Source organism: Bradysia coprophila, unplaced genomic scaffold (genome assembly GCF_014529535.1).
Source record: "Bradysia coprophila strain Holo2 unplaced genomic scaffold, BU_Bcop_v1 contig_24, whole genome shotgun sequence".
NCBI lineage: Eukaryota > Metazoa > Arthropoda > Insecta > Diptera > Sciaridae > Bradysia > Bradysia coprophila.
In genome coordinates, this window is record NW_023503501.1 from 1,490,272 (window position 1) to 1,514,590 (window position 24,319).

The 24,319-nt window shown below is 35.2% G+C and overlaps 1 protein-coding gene across 2 annotated transcripts in view; it reads left to right on the top strand.

Annotated features, from left to right (window-relative positions):
- LOC119077783 overlaps window positions 1–24,319 on the top strand; it is a 90,918-nt gene that overhangs the window by 63,233 nt on the left and 3,366 nt on the right. For both annotated transcript variants that reach the window (XM_037185091.1, XM_037185092.1), the window contains exon 3: window positions 10,366–10,693. In XM_037185091.1, coding sequence (XP_037040986.1) covers window positions 10,366–10,693 — 328 coding nt within the window. The remainder of the gene's footprint in view (window positions 1–10,365; window positions 10,694–24,319) is intronic.

Consider the following 24,319-nt stretch of genomic DNA (forward strand, 5'->3'; position numbering starts at 1 on the left):
GTCTTCCATTTGTTTTCATTCTAATGATTCAATGTGAATGTTTGACTCGATGTTAGGTTCATATTGCAACTTTTTTCGTACATTTTTTGTTCCATTATTTACTTAGTATCGACGATGTTTCTGACACAGTCTCATGTCTCCGGTCAACTAGTATATGCATAAGTGAATGGAAGTATTGGTTTCTTGCTTTGACTTTTTTGTTCTGAAGACTGGGAAGCTTGTAAAATAATCGTGTTGGCAAGTTAATTAGCAGACGTGACGCAAGTCCACGACTACAAAAAATTTCCTTTTTTTTAAATACGTAACTTGTGTGTGCACGTTAGTTAGCAGACGTGACACAAGTCCACTACTGCAAATTTCCAATAATTACAGCAAAATCATTGGCATATCACCTCAGCAATACAACAGAATTATATTTAATTTATGTTATCGAATGACGGCAATACAACGATCTATTAATTTACAGCAAAGTTTTGAATCCCCTCCCTTGGACCCTAAATAATGTTTCACAAGTGGCAGATGATTCGGGTCTTGACTTTGAATTTTCATGAGAGTAGTACGATTTCCTCATTTTATTGAGGCAAAATTTACGCTGGTCAAATTTTTGATCTCACCCATAACGATATCAGACATTTTGTAAGTTAAGACATAAGGACTTGCGTCACATTCATAAGGGTTTTTTGACTGATTATAATTGAATAGCAATGCTGTGACCACGAACGCATGTTGCTATCCTTAGAATCCTCAGTTATAGAAAAGAACCACTTTGGTTTACGTTGACGAAATAATATTCCAAAACTTTTACACCTTTAAAATGTGCAAGCTTCATGAACTTATCACACTGCTGTTCGTACACAACGACGTATTTTCACAATATTTCGGTAAATATGTTCTAATATGGCTCTCCCGCAGTGAACATCGATTTACGCGTGTCACTGTACAATGGTCTATAAGTATTTTTCGCGCTAAAACATATTAAATTGTCAAAATTTTGGCGATGTTTATTGAACACGTTTGTCATTACATTTTTCGCGTTGTCGAAAAAATTGTTCGTGCAATTTTTCTACTGCTATAAAATTGCATATAGCGTGTCAATTTCAATATACATTTTCTATTTGGAAATGTCAAATGCGGCCGTACCTGCAGATTTATGGCATCTATATGATGCAAGGATAATTTTAGACCAGTACGAAGTACTGTGGGGCCTTTATACGTTTTTACCAAGTTTCAACAAGAAAGAGTTCGACTTATTGAGTAAGGAGAAACCGATTGTGGTTGTCCAAAAATGCCAGTTGAAAGAATACATCTGCAGGCCTGCCACATATCCAAAAATCTCCTCAAACTCCTAACATTTCAAAAATCTCCTAAATCTCCTAAAATTAGACTTCGAAAATCTAATTAAACTCCTATAAATCAGGGTCAAGATCAATGGATGAGTAAAATGCAAAAAAAATCATTTTTAGATCAAAATCGCATCCAATTTAAACGAGCCATCAGAACAGTCGGAGCGTTTGCTGCGACTGAGCCCCGTACAAATTGCGCATAGCGCAATTACGAAGCCCCGTACGACGTTCCTTTCAAATGAAACAAAAATTTCAAATCGCCGTAAAATTTTTTTTTTTTGAGTATAAATACACAAAGGGCCTAGTATCGGCCTCAGTCTGAGGACCCAAATTTAAAATTTTTTTCAACTACATTCTATTCGGCCTTTGATTACCTTCCAAATGAAACAAAAATTACGAAAAACGGATGCGGCTTAGTCCAAGGACCCAAATTTAATGTTTTTTCAACAACATTCTATTCAGCCTTCGATTGCCTTCTAAATCAAACAAAAATTACGAAAGACGGATGAAATTTACTCGAGTTATATGTAAAATACACATAGGGCCCTAGTAGCGGCCTTAGGCCAAGGATCCAAATTTAATTTTTTTTTCAACAACATTCTATTCGGCCTTCGATTACCTTCCAAATCAAACAAACATTACGAAAAACGTATGAAATTTACTCGAGTTCTATGTAAAATAGGGTGGGTCGATTTTAACAACTTGAAAATCCACACCTAGTGGCATGTGTAGCTTGCCAAAACTAGTCAAACTGCATCATTACTTTTTCTTTTCCGAATACTTTTGAGTACCGCACAATAGATTGAATGGGTCTGTCAGGCTTCTTTGAAATTTTCATAGAATTTTTTTTTGAAAAAAGCTTTGCAAAGCCTTGTAGAGGCTGAAATAGACTGAAACAAACAAAATCAACTTAATTTGAAAAAATCGGTGCAGTCGAAGTGAAAAAATGTACATTTTCTATATAATATTGGGGGTCTATCAACTTTGAACCACCATAATGTAGCTCTTTTCGCAGCTCTTTCGAATTGATCCTTGTCACACTAGAGCTACGCAGAGATGTTTTTGTTACTGTAATCTAAACTGAAATGAATGAAATGAAATGAAATGAAATGAAATGAAATAATGTACAATAAACTTCCTCAAATTTGATTAAATCTTTCTGTTAGAGATAGAATAGGTATAAACGACAATGATGTATATTGTCGGAATGTCTCAGATTGATTATTACCGGAGTAATAGTTCCAGAGGTCTATTAGCAAAAAACTTTCATGTTAAAAACGTCATTTTTCGAAGTAGTAGATTCTGATGTTAGAACGAAATATGTTCCTTCGAATCTACTGCTACTACAACGCTACATAAATGCATTTCAGATTAGTTTGATATTTCCAAAGATCTCTTACACAAGTGAAGCAAACATCGAAAATCATGTCCGACCACGAAACAGAATGGGAAACGTTTCGGAGCGTGTTCAAATGTAAAACATTATACAGATTCTATTCACTGCCAGTTATTCCCAATTCAGTTTCAGTTGTCGCAAGGAAATCTATAGAAATTTCCGTTGTTGGCTCAGGAAGTTCAGTTAAACGTAATTGTCGGTCACCACTATTTCTGACACATTTACAGCGAGCAATATCAAAAGGTTTTTCGCTATCGTCATATGTTTCTTTTCTTTTTCTTGTGTCTTTTTCCAAATTAGAAGAACCTCATGTACAACATCAGGAACAAAAAACTCCAACAGTTCGCTTTTGTTTTCATCATCAAGTTTATTGTTGTAACCCAGACATACTCTCCTTATGATGTCAAGTTTTGTTGGCAGGCTTTCTTCACTTAAAACGCTTGACTTGATAAAGCCAAATCGGCCTACAGATGATAACGCTCCCCGAGACATTAATTGCTCGTTTTGTTTCCATTCTTCCCATTCTGTTTCGTGGTCGGACATGATTTTCGATGTTTGCTCAACTTGTGTAAGAGATCTTTGGAAATATCAAACTAATCTGAAATGCATTTATGTAGCGTTGTAGTAGCAGTAGATTCGAAGGAACATATTTCGTTCTAACATCAGAATCTACTACTTCGAAAAATGACGTTTTTAACATGAAAGTTTTTTGCTAATAGACCTCTGGAACTATTACTCCGGTAATAATCAATCTGAGACATTCCGACAATATACATCATTGTCGTTTATACATATTCTATCTCTAACAGAAAGATTTAATCAAATTTGAGGAAGTTTATTGTGTATATGGTGGTTTAAAGTTCACAGACCCCCAATATTATATAGAAAATGTACATTTTTTCACTTCGACTGCACCGATTTTTTCAAATTAAGTTGATTTTGTTTGTTTCAGTCTATTTCAGCCTCTACAAGGCTTTGCACAGCTTTTTTCAAAAAAAAATTCTATGAAAATTTCAAAGAAGCCTGACAGACCCATTCAATCTATTGTGCGGTACTCAAAAGTATTCGGAAAAGAAAAAGTAATGATGCAGTTTGACTAGTTTTGGCAAGCTACACATGCCACTAGGTGTGGATTTTCAAGTTGTTAAAATCGACCCACCCTAATGTAAAATACACATAGGGCCCTAGTAGCATTTCACTTCTAAGGCCCTAACTCACGGTCCACTCACCCGATTTTAAAAAACTTTTTTTTCCTGGATTGGTATTGACAATACCTATCATTTGCCGTGTCATTTACATTTCCCTCGTTTATTTTGCCATAAATATCACCAAAAGACCTTAAATCACTTAGGTGGCCCTAACTCACGAAGGGCCGACCCGAATATGCCCATTTTCGAACTTAGCCTCACTATTTCGACTATCTTTCAGGGAAAAAAAAGTTTTTTGAAATCGGATTTGATTTACTCAAGATATCGACGTGACGGACAGACAAAATTTTTATTGCAGATTCGTCATCTATGAACATAGGCAAACACTTTGCCCTTACCGTCTGCTTCGAATTCCATCAATTACACACGGCATCGTAATCCTATAAGCCCCTTTGTACTTCGTACGGGGCTAACAAATCTTTTTTTTGTCGTTTGGCAATGTAGGGCAAGTTAGGCTAGGTTCGAAGATGGGCAATTTTAGTATATCTACGGACATTTTAAATGCTAAGCTTGGAAGTGAGCTAGGTCCTATGGAGCGAGTGGAACGCATTGAGCTGCTATAAGAGATGGAAGTGATTGGTTATGTATTTAGTGTGTTTCAAAAATTTATTGACATATAGCTATATATAGAGCTATTCACATCTATATTGAGCTATATTTAGCTAAAAATCGCTTACTTTTAATTATATATAGCTGAATATAGTGGTGCCTGCTGAAAGTGAATGAGATGTCACGAGCCGAAGGCGAGTTCTAAAATTGAATTGAATTGAACGTTTTTTCCTAAACGACGATATTTCAACACTGGCTCCACTATTCGTAGGGGTTCCTTCTTATGTTTGTTTTTATTATTAATTTAGACCGGATCTGGGGATTGAAAAAGCTTAATTTTTTTTAGTGTAGTAAAATCGACGCTCGACATGATTTACACATTCGGAAATCGTTTATTCGTTCGTCACTTAGCATGACATTGAAATGTTTGATTTCGCATCGGATCAACTGATAAATAAATCCATTTTCCATTATAACCACAATATCGGCGAAATCCTACTTTCGTTTATGCAAACAACATAACCCAAATCCAACAGATACACTGTGTATATACGACAAGTGCGACCAGCATACAAAAAAAATCTATAAATTTATCAATTCTGATTTATTGAAGCTGTTGTATCGCTTATTCCACATTAAAGAGGTACTTAAATACATTCAATTCCAAATATAAACCAGAATAAATCACAATAATCTTCATTCATAACCAGACACAAATTGGATTTTGATTTCGTATTTTTGTATTGTTAAGAGATAGTATAGCGAGCGGCAACCGTTGTGAACCATCTCTACATTCACTTTCAGTATTATGTACAATAATGAAATTGAGATGATAGTTCCTACCAACGGCTTCCACTATCTTAGCTGTGCTTTGTGAAGACAAATTTATTTAAAAATATTTTTTTTTTCATTTTTTTTTAACTTGCACTGAAGACTGAAGACGAAGACGCGTTTCGTCCAAAATGGAAACACTAAACTGTACATTTTTTTACTTAAAATGCAAAGCTTCCGAGACTTCTTGTGTATCAATTTACTAAATTAGTTTTCTTATTACTAAAATGTGTACAATGCAAACACACACAAGGAACTCAAGTCGCCACAGCGCTGCGATGGAAAATTAAGATTTATATTGGATTCATCGTGTTTCCCCCCGTCCACCATATTCATTAATATCATTTCTTTTTCTTGTTAGATGTAAATACCAAAAACACATCAAACAACAACATAACTTACCAAAACTAAAAAGCACACAAAGCAACTGAATTAATAGGAGTCGAACTTGCTAAAATGTATTTCATATCGCATGATTCCTGTTTATAAATAACTGCGACGGGAAGTATAGCAATAATATGATGGGCCGATTAAAATTGGACCCAGTTAGGCGAAATGAAGCGATTCAAGATTTAATATAATTTTACATTAATTGAATTACATAAGCCGATTGTTCGATATGCGGTATGTGGAAATTACAACATTTGTTACCCTGCACACATATCATGGGATAAGGATTAAATCTATTACTTCAGTTGCTATATTTTGGTAATTAATAGGCTATTAACAACAAAAATATTACATTCGATAGGAGACTTCACTAGCAGCCATTAGCGGCCAATAGATCATCTTTAAGGCTGTTTGAAATACAATTCACGAATAAAAATGCCATCCACGTTAAAAAAAACTTCATACAAATGAATGAATGAACGAAACATTTAACGAAACTTAAGTGAGGTCACGTGTGAAAGTATCGTATCTTGAAGATGATCTATAACAAATGCAGGCTGGACCAACGGCTTAAGCAGACTTTGAAACCACGCCTCAAAGTATGCAAATACTCTCTGAAGAAAGTTGGGTGAAGTTGGGTGCTTAAGTTATATCTCGCCTACATGTAGACAAAATTTATCGGATTTTGGGTGATGTGATACGAGTCATTGTTGTTCATAACAGATATCTTGGTGTTTCTAAAAATTGATGTTACGATGAATCTCTGAAAAATATTTCTCTAGGTAAAAATTTATGATGTCTTCTCTTCCTCCATCGGGTGTTTTTTTTATTTGGTTTTGCATAATGTCCGTAGTAACGTGACCAGAAAAAAAGATTTCTTGTGTTTGCATTAGCAATATGTCGCAGTCGAATTAAACCATATTCCATCCCATTATACAAACGTAGAAACAAATCTAGTCGCCCCCTTTTTGTCAAAACTGCCAGAGATCACCATCATAACTTAAGTCCATATACCAAGCATGTTTTGTAGTATACTAAAATTCCGTGTACATGTTCGTAATATAAAATGCACAGAGCATACCAAACAGCTTTATTAATATGGCAATAAAAACCTTTTCATTTATATCAACAATATCCATACGAAAGTGTGTAGAGATATGATAGCCAAATCAGACGAATGCAGAGAAAAAAAAGCAAATAGTCGGCAGCAATTCTGGTTTACTCATTTTGTCTTACAACCAGTAGCAAGGTCGTCTTTTCGACTAAGCACACAGTTTTTGTAGAATACGTTCATTCACTTTATTAACAACCATACCATATGAAGCGAATGGAGAGAGGAGATGTGGCTAAAAAAAATGTAATTCGAACATAAATAATAAAAATTATGATATCAAAGACGACATAGAATGTTAAACAAAAGTTTAATCTCATAAAATGGTGAGAAAATGTTGCATGTCACGCCATTTATATCACAATTCCATTATTAATACCAATTAAAATGTGTAAAATGTTTAACATTTCTCTTAAAAATAAGAGATAAATCTCAGCGAATTCGAATGAAATGAAAATAGTTGAAAATATTGCTCTCGACCAGGCATCGATTTTGTTTTTTTTACAAGTCTTTTAAGAAAGTACTTTTGTATAGCTCGGATTTTCATTTGCAATTTTAATTATTTATTTTTTTCTTTCTACCTGTACGGATCGGAAAAATGTGAATAGATTGTTCGCTGTATAGCGATAATAAAAAATTTAATTAATTAATCATTCATTTGTCGATTAGAAAATGTGTGCAGGTATCTCAAATATTTTTCCTTATTTAGATTGAGTCGAGCAGAAAAAAAAATCGCCATCAATGCGACAATGCAGAGTGTAAAAAATCGGGGACACTCGATTCCCCATTTACGATTCGGCGATAGACAATATCGCATTTTATTCAAATTCGCTCAAATAAATAAAGGGAAAACTTTGCACATTTATTTACATTGTCTTTTAATCGCATTCCTTAAATCTGGCGGGGACATCTTTCTTTTTAATGTCAACCCATTCGTTTGCCGCTATAAATTGAAATATTTCGAATGTAATTTCACACTGGTGTCCCTTTCGAGAAATTAATAGAGATAAATATGTGGGATGCATGAGATATTTATTGTTGTTAGTGGGAATGGCCAGCTCGTTCTTTTTTCTTTTTTTTTTCAATAATGTCAAACGTCAGACGAATGTGCAATTGATGTCCGAATTTTCGATTCCAGTTATGTTAGTGCAAAGAAAATTTTCGAGACTTTGGAAACGAGAAAATATGGAAATAAAGGATGAACTTTTGAAGAATTACGAACTGTTTTGTGGGATTCGTTACTTTTGCCTAAATTCCAAATTTTGCCTTTAGTTTCATAGAAGAGAGTTTGCCCGCCCACACTCACAGTTGAGGTGACTTTCTCTATTGTTAGATTTTGAGTTTGTTTAAATCTTTTGAATGTCGTCGGTATTCAATGCCAATACCCAACCCTATTGTTGAAAGCATCAAATGAGAGAACTAAATATTATTTAGTAAATAAACCAAGTTAAGCAAAACCTAAAGCCAGGAGCGGTATTACGACATGTTGTTTGTATAAATATACACTCTAAACAGTGTCACTCTTCTCTTTTTCTATTCCATAGTCGCTTCCTTATTTCGAGCAAGATATCGTTGCAATAGCTCGGTGGCGATATAATGTCAGCAGAAAAGTAATTAAGTTTTTACTCGACGGATTTCAGTAAATACAATGCTAACGTATAGCACATGATCTCACGACTCCAGAACAGTAATTACTATGTCAATGCGCCCAGTATTTGCTACACGTTAAGAGTTTGGAACGATTGCTTCTAATCCTTCTTCCAAATTCTTATCGCGTAGCAGATCTTGCGCTATGCTGACAGCAAATTTTTCTAAAATCTGTCGAGTTAAAATCCATTTTTTTTCTTGACGTTATATCGACACCGGGTTATTGGAACGCTATCTTACTTGATGTAGAGAAGCGACCGACGGTAGAATAGGAAAGAATCTGGAGAAAATTATAATGTCCTAAGTCTGCTGTAATAGTTATGTGTGAAACAAGGGAGCAAAGTTGGAAATTGCATTTCTGGAGTGTCTCGCTACGCTCTGGCATCTGGCCACAATTCACCAAAAAAAAAAATGAAATTTCCATCTTTTTTCCCGAGTTAAACAGAACGTTCTTCACAACAAAGGCTTCCGAAGGTTCAGCTGAGGTGATCACCTCTCTCCAATTTTCTTACTGCAGTCATCAACGTTCAGCAGCCGGCCAACGTTAAATTAGTAATTTTAAATTTTTAAAGATAATAACTGAAAGCTCAAAGTTTTAAGTTTCCATGCATTTCACCCCTTCCACACAAGTTGTCCAATATTGTTCATGCATAAGTTAGTTATACGGTCTTTTGCTAGAGGTCTGCAGGCCGCCTGAAAACACCCATCCCGAGCAAACTTAACCCGACCGAGTTGAGTTTCAGGTTTTCAAGTTCCTTCGGTCGTCCTGGGTTCGGGTTTTAAAGCCGAAAATTCGGGTTGGGTTGGTTTTAAAGACCAAGCTTGAAACAGCTCGAGCTAGCAACATCTAAAGAATTATCATCAATTAAACATTCAAAAGATGACCATTGAGTAGATACAGAGAAGGGATAAGTTGGTACGCCTGTGGCGAGATAGAAGGAGCATGTCGAAAAGATGAGCACCTCTCTTGATAGAATTCTATCTCGTCACAGGCATACCAACTTATCATTTTATGAGTAGATATCGTTACTTTAACAATTGCAAACCAAATACGCTCTAATCAGTTGACTACCAAAATTTGATATTTTTCATGAATTTTTAATTGTACCAATGAGTCAATCCAGGCCGGATTGTATTCTGAAAATGTAAATTTTCCACAAGTCGGCTCGGGCCGGGATTTCAAAAAGCATCAGCCTACACACCTCTACTCGTTTCAATCATTCACATTGCTATATGACCACAAACAAGACTTTAAACGGACACAATTGTGTTGAATTTGATCTATTTGAAGAGGAGATTAAACAAAGCCTTAGAATTTCAAAATTTTAAGAAGGCTTTGATGCTCTATAAAAGCTTTTCTGTCACAAAGCAGCTATGCTGTAATGTTACAGAATTACATTCATGTACTATTAAGCGCACAAGTTCCATAAACTTTTAACTTCTTGGTAAAACATCCGTTTCCGTTTTCCGTATCTCATTTAATCACTTGTTGAAACTATTGCTTTTTCAGTTCAACAATCAAATGGCATAACCACTTTTTCATTAACCTTTTGAGAACGAAATTATTCATAATTTAAATCGAGCTGAGGGATGGAAGCATAATTCATTCAAACATTCGTTGTGGTGACTTTAACTTTGGCCAAGTATTTCGGTCGGTATAGTGGCACACGAAACGCATGATTCACGTTTTCTCCAGAGATATTAAATTATATTAAACATAATGCGTGATATGAATAAATAAGTAACTTACATGAGGTATTAATGCTACGAAACGACAACAAAATATAGTTTCGTACCTACACACACACCCAGTAGCTGCACATATAAATCAATTTCAATAAATTTCCGACCAAAAAATGTTTAATCTTCCTCCGCTCTCCATATTTTCAGACATCAACCACGAAGTCATTTTCAACAATCCCCGGACGATGGCATTGATGAAGATAAATCAGCGAACGATGATTCATGCGACGACACCACTGACGAAATACCGATTTGGGTACGTGGTGAACAGCGCTGGATATCTGGTATTACAGACGAAACAACGTGCGGACAATTGGTGGAGGCGTTATTGCGTGACGATGGCATGGATGTGGAACAGAATGATGGGCTCGATCAGTATGTCATAACCGAACGGTGGAGGCGAGTGGAACAAGTGTTGAACGGTTCGACAAAGGTGCTGAAAATTTGGATTGCCTGGGGTGCGGCACAGTCAGAGGTAAAATTCATTTTGTACATCATGTTTGCACATTGTGTACGAGCGAAGTTAATCCATTTAACTTGCCACTCACATTCGTATATATATTCGGTATTATGCTTACTGCACATAGTTCGGTTAGCACTTAATTCGAAACTATTTTCTGCGATTGCATCGCATAGGTACATATCAAAACAATTTTTAATTAAAAACGAATAAAGTTTCGCTTTGTGTGTACTTTACCATTCGTCTGGCACATGTTATTTGATAAGCTGAGCTTTTTTCCGTTATTTGATTCTGTTTTGTTTATTCTTTTTCCATTTCTATTGCTCTTGTGAGAAGTTCCGACAAAATTGATTTAAAGTTTAAAACTTTACTGGTACCCGTTTCCTCAAGGGACATTTACGTACAAGAGAGAAAAAAAAATCCAAACTTCGATTCCTGTGTGTACATGTCGGTACATGTGAACGAATTATAAACAAAAATAGAAGTTTCGAAATTGATATTTTCCTCACAGCCAGCGTCAGTTCCATAATATTTATTAACATCAAAGAAATGTGTGATTTGAAGCTAAACTTAATTTTCCAAAAATTGTGTTTTGCATTTCAAGCTACCTTTCCGAACTTTTCACTTCAATTCGTTCATTCACTCGTTGTACGTATAATTTTGTAGAGTACGGTTATCATGTCGTTACAATTTGTATAATTGGTATCTCCAGCATCCTCAGATACGAATATAACTCGAAACAAGTTTCGTACGTTTGTGATGCAAATGTAATTCGACACCGAAAAGTTTAACGAACAGTTCATCATTGAAATTATTTTTCATCAGTGAGCTTAATATGGAACGTCAGATTGTTTGACCAGAGACGGAATGTCCAGAACAAACGGAAACACAAACGATTTTTCTTTGGCAAAGCTACATTGTCTCAGAGCAAAATCGTTTGTGTTTCCGTTTGTGTTGAACATTCCGTTTCTGTTCGAACTATCTGACGTTCCCTAATATCTCTTCCGTCTTTCGTACAGATTTATTTAACCTTTTACTTCGTTGGAGCACAGTATTTCCAACAGATAGTACAGATTGTCTTTGACTTCTTCAGTTTTCTTTTGCTAGATCAACTTTGGTCGATTGTTTATCTTTGTGGTCGTTTTCAATACCAGTTGCAACAGTCGGTACGTAGAAGTTAGAAACAAAAGACGACAATGTCGTAACCTATAAATGGAGTTTTACCCATGATGACAGTCTTCTAAAATAAACTTTAAGAACATTTGATGCCTCTACGATATTCGCGGTGTAGATTTATCAGGTTGGGACGATGCATCACACTAACAAAAAAGAGTTGAAAATCTTACCTAATCCATGTTATCTGCTACAACTGTGAAAGCTGTTGTAGGTTACCTGGAGGCAAAGTAGCCTGCAACTCTTTTTTTGTCATTGCAAGTAAATCATGACAGCCTTCCTATAGGAGCCTTTTTTTGCGAAATAATTTTTTAAATTTATGTCAGGTAGGTCGCTTATTTGACGTTACTGCCTGCCTGGTTTACTTTACTCTGCTGTGGAAGTAACCAATATTTATTGGATTTTAAAAGAACTGAAACTTGAGTTGATCTGAGCCTATATTTCTATCCATAACAGGATCAGGTCAACGATAAATCAGGAGAGACTCAGTTCATTTGGAAAAAGAAAATGGCTTGAACTCTGGTCACCTTTTAAGACATTTACAAATTACAACATCTTAGGTCACTTTCCCTTAAAGAGTTGACCATTATTTGGCGATGTTAATTTTTCGTTGTTCCAAAACAACCAAAATGACGCATTTTTTGAAAAGACCAAAAATTGGTCGATTTTGAAAATACCGAAAAATTTGTCATTTTGAAACGAGAGAACACGACGCGGGCAAGTCGTGTCCCACCATTTGCCATTTCCTTCTATTTCCTCCAATAGCAAATAGCTATTTCCCTCCTATTTACCTACGTTTGGAGAGTACATTTTTTCGGCCGAAATTGAATTTTTTTTTACATCAAAAGTATTACTAAAAGACATCACTCTTCTTATTTTTAACTGTAAACTATATTTTTAACAAAATAGCAGCATGTATTTTTAAAAATTATCTCGTTTTTTACATCTTAAAATTTTTTGTATGGAAAAAGTCAATTTTTCTTTGAGTCTTTTTCGAGGGATGCCGGGATGGCCATTTCATCATGTCATCAAAAATGAAAGGGCGCAGCATAAACTACAATTATAGAAGTCGGCATCAAATGGCCATCCGGGCTACGGATGTTATGTGCAATTCTTTGAATTTTGCACCATTTTTTAGGTGTCTATTTCGCTCCCTATTTCCGTCTATTTCCTCCAAAGGCAAATAGCACCTGTCCCACCATTTGCACGCGTTGTTTCCCAAGAAACCAAGAAATTGGTGAATGAAGTATATTTAACATTTCTACTCTATTACAAGGTCCCTCCTTTTGGGCGGGTCAGGTCCCTTGACTGACACCTTCCTAAATGTATTTTTGACGTATTCATGAAAACTCGTCACATTTAATGCATAATATATTTACTATATTAATGAATCCACGCAAATGACAGTAAAATTTGACAATTTTTTTTCTGAGAAATCAAGGTGAAATTATTTTTGAGCTCTCAATTTTCTTTGAAATTTTCAATTTTCAAGATTTTCAATCAACCTCAAATCATAAATAAAATATGACTCGTGTAGATTACGACCCTCGCTTCGCTCTGGCCGTAAACTTCACACTCGTATGAGCTGTCTATTATTCTGTTTGATTGCCTTATTGTTCCATCAGAGCAGATGCGAAGCTTGTTTTGTGAATGTGGAACGAGGACTTTTTCACAATATAAAAAAGTGCGATAGATGTTCTTCTCTTACACTTTTTCGTAAAAAAAGGAAGTTCCCCGGTACTTAATATACCTTCACATGGTGACATGGTAATAAATGAACTTAATTAGTTTTTGGTTCATCGTTAAAAATAACTCAGCTTACCAATATTTTCGGTAAAGGGATTAAAAATATTTGTAAAACGAGAAATTTATTGGTAGACCGAGAAAAAATAATCCCTCGATTTCCCATTCACAAAACCTTCAATCGTGAATAAAATGTCACGACTCGTGTGAATTACGGCCCTCGCGCTCTAGCCGCAAACTTCACACTCGTAAAATTTTTACAATATTCTCTTTGATTCATTTAATTCCATGAATTTAAATGACAAACAATTTGATAGTCAACTATCAAATTTGATACTCAACTATCAAGTTGTTAGTCAACTATCAAATTTGATAGTCAACTATCAAGTTGATAGGCTATAATCAACAGTGTAAAATCCTGTTTTTCTGGGATAGCTTCCAGATCCTTCGTCCCACATAGTCCATCTTCGAACTTAGCCTCGGTATTTTACTTCCACAAATTAAAAAAAAAGAATCATCCAAATTGGTTAAAAATTACTCAAGTTATCGTGCCCTCAGCGATTTTTTGTTACCCACATATTTCGGTATTTTCTGGTGTAAGACCCTGACTTTCAGTCAAGGGAATAATTTAATCTTCTGCAGAAATGTTTAAAATGGGACGGGTGCGAATGGATCGCATGATAAAATTGTTGTGGCCTGCAGTTCGTCAGCCAAATCAAATAGTCAAAATGATCAAAATGTTTACTTACACTCTTCCACAATAGAAAGGAAATAGTATATGCCAATGCCACACTGCCGCATCATACAATGATATTCATAATGTCATCTAACCACGAACAAGTGATTATAGTTGCTCACTGCTATCTTCAATTCATTCATAGAACTTCATTACTTTCATATGCTCCACACTCGGTGTTCAAAATTATGGTTCATATTTTCTCTTCACTGATATAGCATGTATATGTGCATCGTTGCAGATATCCCAGTTAACATTACCATTAATTTTAACTGAATTCATTTATTATGTGTACCACACTTAATAAATATGAGACTCCCTTAATGTGGGTTGTGATAAGTCTTATGAAGAATGTATATATCTACTGAATATGGTACGAAATTCGATATCGTAACGTGCTTTAAGCTGGAGATACATTTAAAGATGAATGAAGGAATCGTCGTTTGTTTGGTTACAATAAAAAAAGAAACAATGATAAGCCTTCTGGTAGATTTTTGTCGTTCAGACAGAAAATTGGCTTACTGATAACTTTCTAGCGTATGGGACTGTAGGTGAAATGGTACAGAGTATACATTCATACGTGTATTCTACATACAATATATCATATTTTTTCGGATACAGGGTGATCTAGCTGCTGTTCTTCAGTTTCAGATTCTCAAAAAGCGTTGAGGGATTCTTTTGAAAATCCACCTATCAAAATCGGACCCATTTCATCTGGGATGGATATATACATGGTTTGAAAGGTCTTTGCCAGTAGACCTCAAAACAGGCCTCACAGGAAGATCTCCGAAGTTGGAAAAATAGTGTTTTTTATCCGAAATTTTAGGCCGTTATAAATGATCGTTCCGGGTGAGAGTGGGCTTGTTGGAAAGCTGAGCTAAAGTACTTTCGGGTCATGCCTAGTTAGATTCATTGATATATGTTTGCAAAAAATGCAAGAAATTTTTTTCAAAATCTGTGTGAACTTTAGACAGGCCTGGGCTGGTACTGATGACGCTTAATGTGAACCGAAGATGCTAGTCGTAACATACATTGTCTAAGCTTTTCATTGATACCTCATTTGCAGTGCTGGTGATTGCTGGCGAGTTTTACGATTAGCGGTTGTACTAACATAAAGTTCTGTTATGTCAGCAATCACCAGCACTACAACTGAGGTATCAACGGAAAGCTTAGACAATGTTTGTTACAACTAGCATGTTAGGTTCACATTAAGCGTCATCAGTACCAGCCCAGACCTGTCTAAAGTTCACACAGATTTTGAAAATTTTTCTTGCAAATTTTAGCAAACATATATCAATGAATCTAATCAAACTAGGCATGACCCGAAAGTACTTAAGCTCAGCTTTCCAACGAGCCCAATCTCACCCGGAACGATCATTTATAACGGCCAAAAAATTCGGATAAAAAACGCTATTTTTCCAACTTCGGAGATCTTCCACCCAGTAAAGTGTAATACAGGTATGGTCTATTGTCCGCTCGGAGGACATAAAAATTTGATTTTCGTACTTAAACGCACTCATTTTCATATTATTTTGACATAAAATGTGAGTGCGTTTAAGACGAATTCGCCGATCGACCATACCTGTTCTAGACTTTCATTGCTTCCACCAGCAACCAGGTGTGGCTCGAGACTGTGTGAGGCCTGTTTTAAGGTCTACTGGCAAATACCTTTCAAGCCATGTATATATCAATCCCAGACGAAATGGGTCCGATTTTGATAGGTGGATTTTCAAAAGAATCACTCGTTATAATTCTCTAAATATACTGAAAGGCAATGTGACAAGTGACAATCACATAAACTCTTACACTACCAAGTTCCATACATGGAAACACCCTACATCTTTCATCTAAATCAAATGAGAATCGGATTTGCTTCAAGCAAATAAATGAATTTTGTTCGTTAAGCTCAATGCGATCATCAGAGAAAACAGTAAAATGTATCGGAGAAAATACAACCACCCATTGAAATGCCGCGTAGCCGGTATGGGTTGTTTTCGGAACAGCAGTTTTTAGTTTTATTTATTTCGATTCTTTGTTCTAAACACGAAATGCAGCCAAGTAAGTTTTGCATCAAAATATGAAATACTCCTTATTGTGCTTCGTAAGAATTGCTGATACCCGTTGATTTAAGGTATTCAATTAAAGTAGAAGAGATGAGCGTGTCGACACTTTTTGAAACGAAAAAGCTATTCGCAAATAGTCTTCGCTATTCGCACATTTTGAAGAAAAATGTATTCGAACAAAATACAAAATGCTTAGGGAAACGATGCACAATGTTCGAATAGCCAAAGTATTATAAAGCGACTATTCGCACAATATGTGAATAGCAAAACTATTATAAAGTGACGATGTGCAAATAGCACTTACGTTTTCGAAAACCTACCGCCTAGACCCGAAGGAAATTTTTGAAACCCGAAAACCCGTTGGAATCCTCGGAGGAATCTACACATGGTTAAATTGTTGCCTCGCATCCTTTTTGGAAAAAGTATGACCATCGTTTGGTGTTAGCTTTCAGTAAATTTACTGAGGTTATATCACTACAAACACATTTTAACACCAAACGACAATCGTACTTTTTCCAAAAAGAATGCGAACCCAAAATTATTATCAAAATAATAATAATTTTGCCCCGAAATGTAGGCAACAATTTAGCCATGCGTAGATTCCTCTTAAGAGGAATGGATCCTTTGCAGATTGGTAGTAGCCCACATTTAGGCGGAAAAAATATTCGTTTTTCGATGATTTCTTCGAAAAAGTCTTCAATCCGCTTAACTCTCGAAGTAGAGATGAAAAAATACACAGAATCTGAACGAACAATTTTCCCGGTAACAATCTTTTCTTGCATAATTTACAATGCCTTGAAAGTTTATATGGTAAGTCTGACTTTTAATCGACCGGTTTGATGAGCGTATCTGTATATACCACGCACAATCCAATGTAAATGCATAGTCTTCCATTCAAAATAGAGTTTTTAAAAGTAGTTCAAATGACACTTGACAAATTTGCAATGCTTACAAACACTTTTTCACTTTAAGTTTGAATAAACACTCATCTGCACAAGCCTTATCTAACATCCGTAGAATTCGGAAAGAGATTTTCCTAAGGAACCTACAAAATGAACTTAGTGTGATTGAAAAAGAAAATTGGCAGCCAAGTATTCGATGTGAAAAACACGTTTCCATATACACACCTACGAGATGTCGAACATTATTTTATATACATATATCGGATGTTAACCATCACAAACCGAACCATCATTTTCGTATCAAAAACAGTCTTGCTGGAAATTTCATTCTTTTGTGAAAGTACACTAGGAGGAAGAAAAAAAAAATTGGAACTTTTGTAGATGACTCTCGGTCTTGATTGAATGATATTGAGTTTTTCGTTTTTCTTCTGTTTTTTTTTTTTTTCTTGTATCATTTCCATTTTATGTTAGCAAAATCGACATTGTGTTTATATACCTGATATTCAATTACGATGTGTAACAGCAGCTACAGCATTAGGGTTTGTGGCAGAAGGGACGGCGCTCGACGCAAAGGAATTACATTGCTTTCATTCTTAAGCATAATCCGTGCTAACGAAAATGTAGTACACACACAAAAAGTAACGTATAAAATCAGGATGTATTATATTATGCGCCGTGTATCCTACTCTTATTATATAAAGGATTTCAAATAATTTTTCCATTTGTTAAATTTACCTGCGAATTAATGGGAATTTATGTTATTAGTGTCTGTTTGTATATACGTATGATGCTTAAAGAAACATTTTCTTTTTACTTTTCTTTCTTCAAAAAAATCCCTCCAGCAAAAAAAGTCATTGAATCCTTCCTGCAATTTCGCTGTGTTTCAATAAGCCATTGCTTGTGAAATATTTTAACAACAGTTCGTGGGGCTGCTGTTAAGAATTCTCACTTCTTCGAAGATGGTGATTTGTTTCATGTACCAGTCACTAATCCGAAAACCTAAGGAAATAGATTTTGTCCTCATTGTAAGACACTAAGAAAATATTCTTCTAGTACGTCATAACGTTTAAAGTTAAATAGAAATTACATTGGTTGTTATGTTTGAACAATACCATAGCTGTAAGATATTGGGTCATTTCTACAATGATGTATCAATGCTTAAGACCTTTGCTTTGTAGCCTACATTCAGGCGGAAAAATATTATTTTTTATGATTTCTCTGAACCAAAATCTTTTTTTTGAAAAGGTAAAATCATTAAAGCACCCAAAGGCGCGTTACTTTTAAAGGAAAAATTGGTTTGTGGGTGATAACTTATCCCGTTTGGAGAAACCTTTGCAGATTGTGTAAATTTATGTAATCTGTACAGGTTTCTCCAAGTGGGTTAAATTATGACTCCTAAACAAATGTTTACGTTAAAAGTAACACATTTTTTCGTGGTGGTTTTATTGGTTTTACTTTTTTACTAATAATTTTCCGTCTAAGTGTAGGCTATAAATTTGCAAAAGGTTCATTTCTCTTAATAAGAGACATCGATGCTTTGCTGAAAAGCATATAATTGATCGTTTCACCCTCAGCGGTATCAGTTATTTTGTAAGTATGATAAAGGACTTGCGTCACAATTACCCTTTAAGGGTTTTTTTGACTGATATCACCACTTTTGTAAGTACGTCAAACATCAAAAAGCCTAGAGAAATCAGTCTGAATCCCAAAATTTAGTAACCAACCTTGGAACACCTCACTTATATCGAAAATAACACAAATCCATCAAAAAATCCGATGGAAGTTAGGTAGTGCCAGAGGAATCATCTGTCATCCCAAAATTTAGGAACCAACCTTGGAACTTCTCACCCATGTCGAATATAACCCAAATCCATCAAAAAATCCAATGGAAGTTAGGTAGTGCCAGACCCAAGTAGCATTTCAGAAAAAATAACTTATTCGTTAAAATAACGTTGTAGCAACGTTGTCACAACGGTTTTGCAACCGTTGTTGCCCGGTTATAGTTTAACCTAGGTCAATTAACCGTTGGATAACAGTTAAACAACGAAAAAGTTAAAAATTTAAGGTAGAGCAACTATAATTTTTAACTTTTTCTTTGTTTAACGGTTATCCAACGGTTAATTGACGTAGGTTAAACTATAACCGGGCAACAACGGTTGCACAACCGTTGTGGCAACGTTGCTACAACGCTATTGTAACGAATAAGTTATTTTTTCTGAAATGCTACTTGGGGAGGAATCATCTGCCATCCCAAAATTTAGGAACCAGCCTTGGAACACCTCACCCATGTCGAATATAACCCAAATCCATCAAAAAATCCAATGGAAGTTAGGTAGTGCCAGAGGAATCATCTGCCATCCCAAAATTTAGGAACCAGCCTTGGAACACCTCACCCATGTCGAAAATAACCCAAATCCATCAAAAAATCCGATGGAAGTTAGGTAGTGCCAGAGGAATCATCTGTAATCCCAAAATTTAGGAACCAACCTAGTGGAAGTTAATACTGATCCACACAATTTCCGACAAGGAACACATCTCACAACATTACACACCATTCACCACATTACCATCCATATATGATACAACAAAATGTATACAACAAACACATACAAATTGGCTTTTAAATGGCATTTGTATGGAGACTTTGGGGAGCTCAAACTCCGAAGACATGGGTTTTTTCCAACTTTTGAAAATTCCATTCTTATTTTTGGGCCATTATTAGCCTATAACCAAAATGTCAGGAAAATCAATAGAAATGTTTAGGAGTTGCTGTATCCACTTTTCCATAGGAACTAGGTAACTAACTAACCTAGGCGATTTCAGTTATCTGAAAAAACGAAACTTTGCTTATTTTCATATATAAAATTTCGAAGTTCAATATCTCGGCCAATTTTGAAGCTGCAGTAACGTAACGTGTGATAACTCGTTTAACTCGTAAGGATTCCTAGATATCCTAGTTTGGGGGCCATTAAAGCCAAAGAGGAGAAATCAAAAAGTTGCTGTAAATGTGCTCCACCGTCCCCAATTTTTTTTAAGCCTTTTTGGTAGTGGACTTACTAACGTGCGGGCATGATAGACACAGTTTATAAAGTGTACAAGTTCAATAATGAAAATAAAAACAGCTTCGGGTTAGTCAGTCGTAAAAAGTTTTGGCGCAAAACTGTCCCGCGAGGACGTCTGGATGGAAATACATTTGATGAAAAACAACGATTTGTTAAATGAAAATTCAAATAGTATGAACGTTCCCGTTGAGCAATATGGAAGCTCTCGTCAGATCTCTCGTGAGATGGAACAACCGCTCATTGAAATATTTTCTAATCGCAAAATTTTGCGCTGGATTTCAATGGCCGGTCATTACACTTTGTTTTTTATAATTTCAATTCGTTATTGCGTAATATCAGAGCTTCTAACTGATAGTTTAATGTCTAGTATTGTCTATAGACTATTATGATCAGAACGAGAAAACGGAAGACTGGTTAATTATGACTTGCCCTGGGGTACTTGTCAACGTATTCCTTTCTCTTTCATCACAATACTCTACTAATTCATCTATTATTGAGTTTCATCACCGAAATGATTTCACAATTACACTTCATTCAATGAAGGTCATTGTTTGATTTTTATTTGAGGTTTGCACAAAATTAGTTGAATGAATGGTAAAACTCAAAACAAACTCGAACATTGGTAAAATATTTCACAATCGATCTGGACGGTAATATAGTTTTCATCTGGCTTCATGCTTATTTTGGAAAACGAATATAAAATTTGCACAAAAGAACCAATTTTGTCTGATTTTTAATTTTGAATAATTTAAAACGTTCCGTGTCGTTACTTGTCCTTTCTTTGTTCCCAACAAAAATGAGAATAGTGTTCTGCTTAGATACGATTGCACCAACAATATTTATTCAATTTTTGGCATCAGTCCTCCTCATCAGCTATATTTCCCAAACATATTAGTATTACCAATACAGAGGTGAATGGCAAGTTGCTTATGGTAGCTGAACAAAAATAATGGAAATAAAAACTTTATTTTACACAAAAAGAAGATCCACGCACCAATCCAACATGAATCATTTTTTTCGTACACTTTTTCTATTTCATGGTATGAACTGTCTAGTATGATATTGACACAGCTGACAGGCTTAACAAAGAAAACGGGAATATTGGAAGAATTGTGGAAAAGTTCTGATTGCGAAAAAGAAAGGCAATCATTTCGCTTATGCCTTATATTTGATGAATGGATTGAGATATAAAAAGTCAAGGGGCCCATTTCATTTTGGTTGTTTATGACATGGAGAGCAAAGCACTTTATTAGACTCTATAGTTCTATAAATATGACAAGAGGCTGCAGCTCCTGTGTCATAATAAACATCGTCAGCCTAATAAAGTACTTTGCACCGAGATTTATACAACGATTTATGCCTATGTCTAAAGATGGCAGATTTTGCACATTATAAAGCTGAGTTGCATAAATACAGTTTTCTCGCCTCAGCAACGAAAAGAGAAACTCTTGTTGCCTTTTTTGAGCATGGCCCGAGTGACAATCTACAGTTGAATGGGAAAAAGTTAGATCTATTTAGGCCATGTTAATTTGCAAGTAGATGTAGGCACTGTTCGTTAATAGGCCCCCAAATCTGCCGTAATTCGCATGTCGGACTTAGTGCAAAATTTAAACAAAAGAATTCTTTGTTTAAATTTTGCACTAAGTCCGACATGCGAATTACGGCAGAAATATGTTTGTGTTTACAGAGCTACTTTAAATTAAACTTATTCTATCCACTCAAAATGCAAAGAGAAAATGACTGTTTGACAGTTCTGACAGTTCTGACAGTTCGGTGGACAAAATATGTATTTTCTCTCCTACTGTTTAACAGGGCAGAAAATCGAAAATTTCTCCACCGAACTGTCACCTTACTTTTGAAAAACTGTAGCGAATTTATGGTTTTGCTTCGTGGATGTAAACAGTAACTCACATCTTGCACGCATGAAAAAACGTTGTGTTCACCTCTGGAAGAAAATAAGAAATCCCAACAATTTGCGACCAGAGCAGTATTCAAATTTATTAGTACAATTGAGATAGGAATTTCCCTCAGCTATTTTTCAGCTAGTTCACTCTCATACTAACAGAACTGCTTATACTTGTATACACGGATGGAATAGTTACTATGGGAAGTCATCCAGATACGGATAAAAAGTAGACTTGAAATGAAGTAGAAGATTGACTTTAAGTGCAATAAACTGAAAGTAGTCCTTGTACCACATTTATTGACTAAATTTCCTGAAATTTTACCGAATTTATGTTTCTTTGTGCACTTCTGAATTCTACTCAACGAGAAAATGACAAGAATTTTAAATATAAAATTTTGAACAGATATTACTTAGAACGGTGTCCTTACATCACAACTTACCAATCATTTTCGAATATATAATCGTATACGAAGAAAAAAGATGTGTAGACAAAACGTAGGTATTGATTTCGAAGAAGAAACAACGGAGCTTAAAAGTATACAAAAAAATCAGACAAAAAGTTGGAAAATGTTCGTTTATACTTTTGGTTACAACTTTGAAAAGTAATCACAAAAACAAAACTTGGGTTTTCGTTGACTTGTTGTTCTGTCTTCCTTTGTCAATCTCAATTTTAACTTTGATTTGTGTTCAATTTGATGCCTTAAAAGAAAACATTAATTTTGTATTATAAAACGAAATTGTCGGAAATAAGGTTGATTGAGCTCTTCAAAGTACGGTTGGACTAAAGCTTCCGGTCATCCGGTTCGATGAATGACAGTTTGTCCGCTATGTCTTTTATAAGAATTCTAAGAATTATATAAGTCCTCAAGCTTACAATTGATTGTTGACTGAACGGCCAATGACAATTTTCTTTCCATATAAACAAACAAAAAATCGAATTCACTTTTCCTTTCCATTACAAAATTAACTCATTATGTCATCAACGTTATACCTCCAAATCGGAGATCGCCTAAGCAATAAAACTATTAACCATTTCACCCATCCATCATCACCATAGACATATAACCCATCAATAAAGCAACAACAACAAAAAAATAAATTTCTTTTTTATCTTTTTGTTCATTATATTCGCTTCATCATGGTACCACGTTCTGTGTAAATGGTCTCATCATAAATATTTTGCTGTACTTTCACGACGAAGTTTTATGTGTAAAGGGCACTTGTTTTTTATGCCACTTTATGTATGATGCATGAAATTGACGCAGTAAAATGTTACTTTGGGTGTTATTTATGGGCACGGATAACATACAATCGATATGAGTTATGGACGAAAAAGAATTTTTTTCGTCGATCGCTTCTTTTTAAAGTTAAATCGATTTGAAAAATAAGTTTTCAATCGAATCAGTCGTTTTTTTGATTGTCTAGGCAAATATTACCCAGTTAGTTTATTGCAAACTTTATACCATTATCGCTTCAACTTCGTAACGTGTTCTCTTTGAGAGAGTGATTTCGCGAAATCTTCGAACAATCGAGGTTTTTCTTTGCAAAGAATAGATTAGATATAGAGGAAGCGATAGAAAGATTGTCCTATTATCCTCATAGGATAGATTGTAAAAATGATCAGAATTAGTTGTGTATACAATCGAGCGATAAATGCTTTTTAGGCACTAGCCGCAGGCCGAGTGTGACATCGTGTGCTTAAAAAAACATTTATCATCGAGTTGTATACAACGTTTTTCGCAATTAAGGAAATAGAAAGACCTACTTTTCGTCACTTGTTGCGATAAGTATATTATGTCACTAGGATGTTCAGGAGCACCAAGAAGTCAAATTCTGAACAAAAATTGACACATTTGGACAGAAAAATGGGAAAAATTGTATTCGTTATACAGGCGGACCAGCTCTCTACCTGATGAGAGAATGTGACGTTATTGGTTCGCCTAAATGTAATAGTAATTTATGCAACTCAGCACTATAATGTGCCTAATTGGCAAGCTCAATAAAGTGTTTTTACAAAGAAATGAATAAAAAGTGTCTCGTGGGTACCACTTCACAA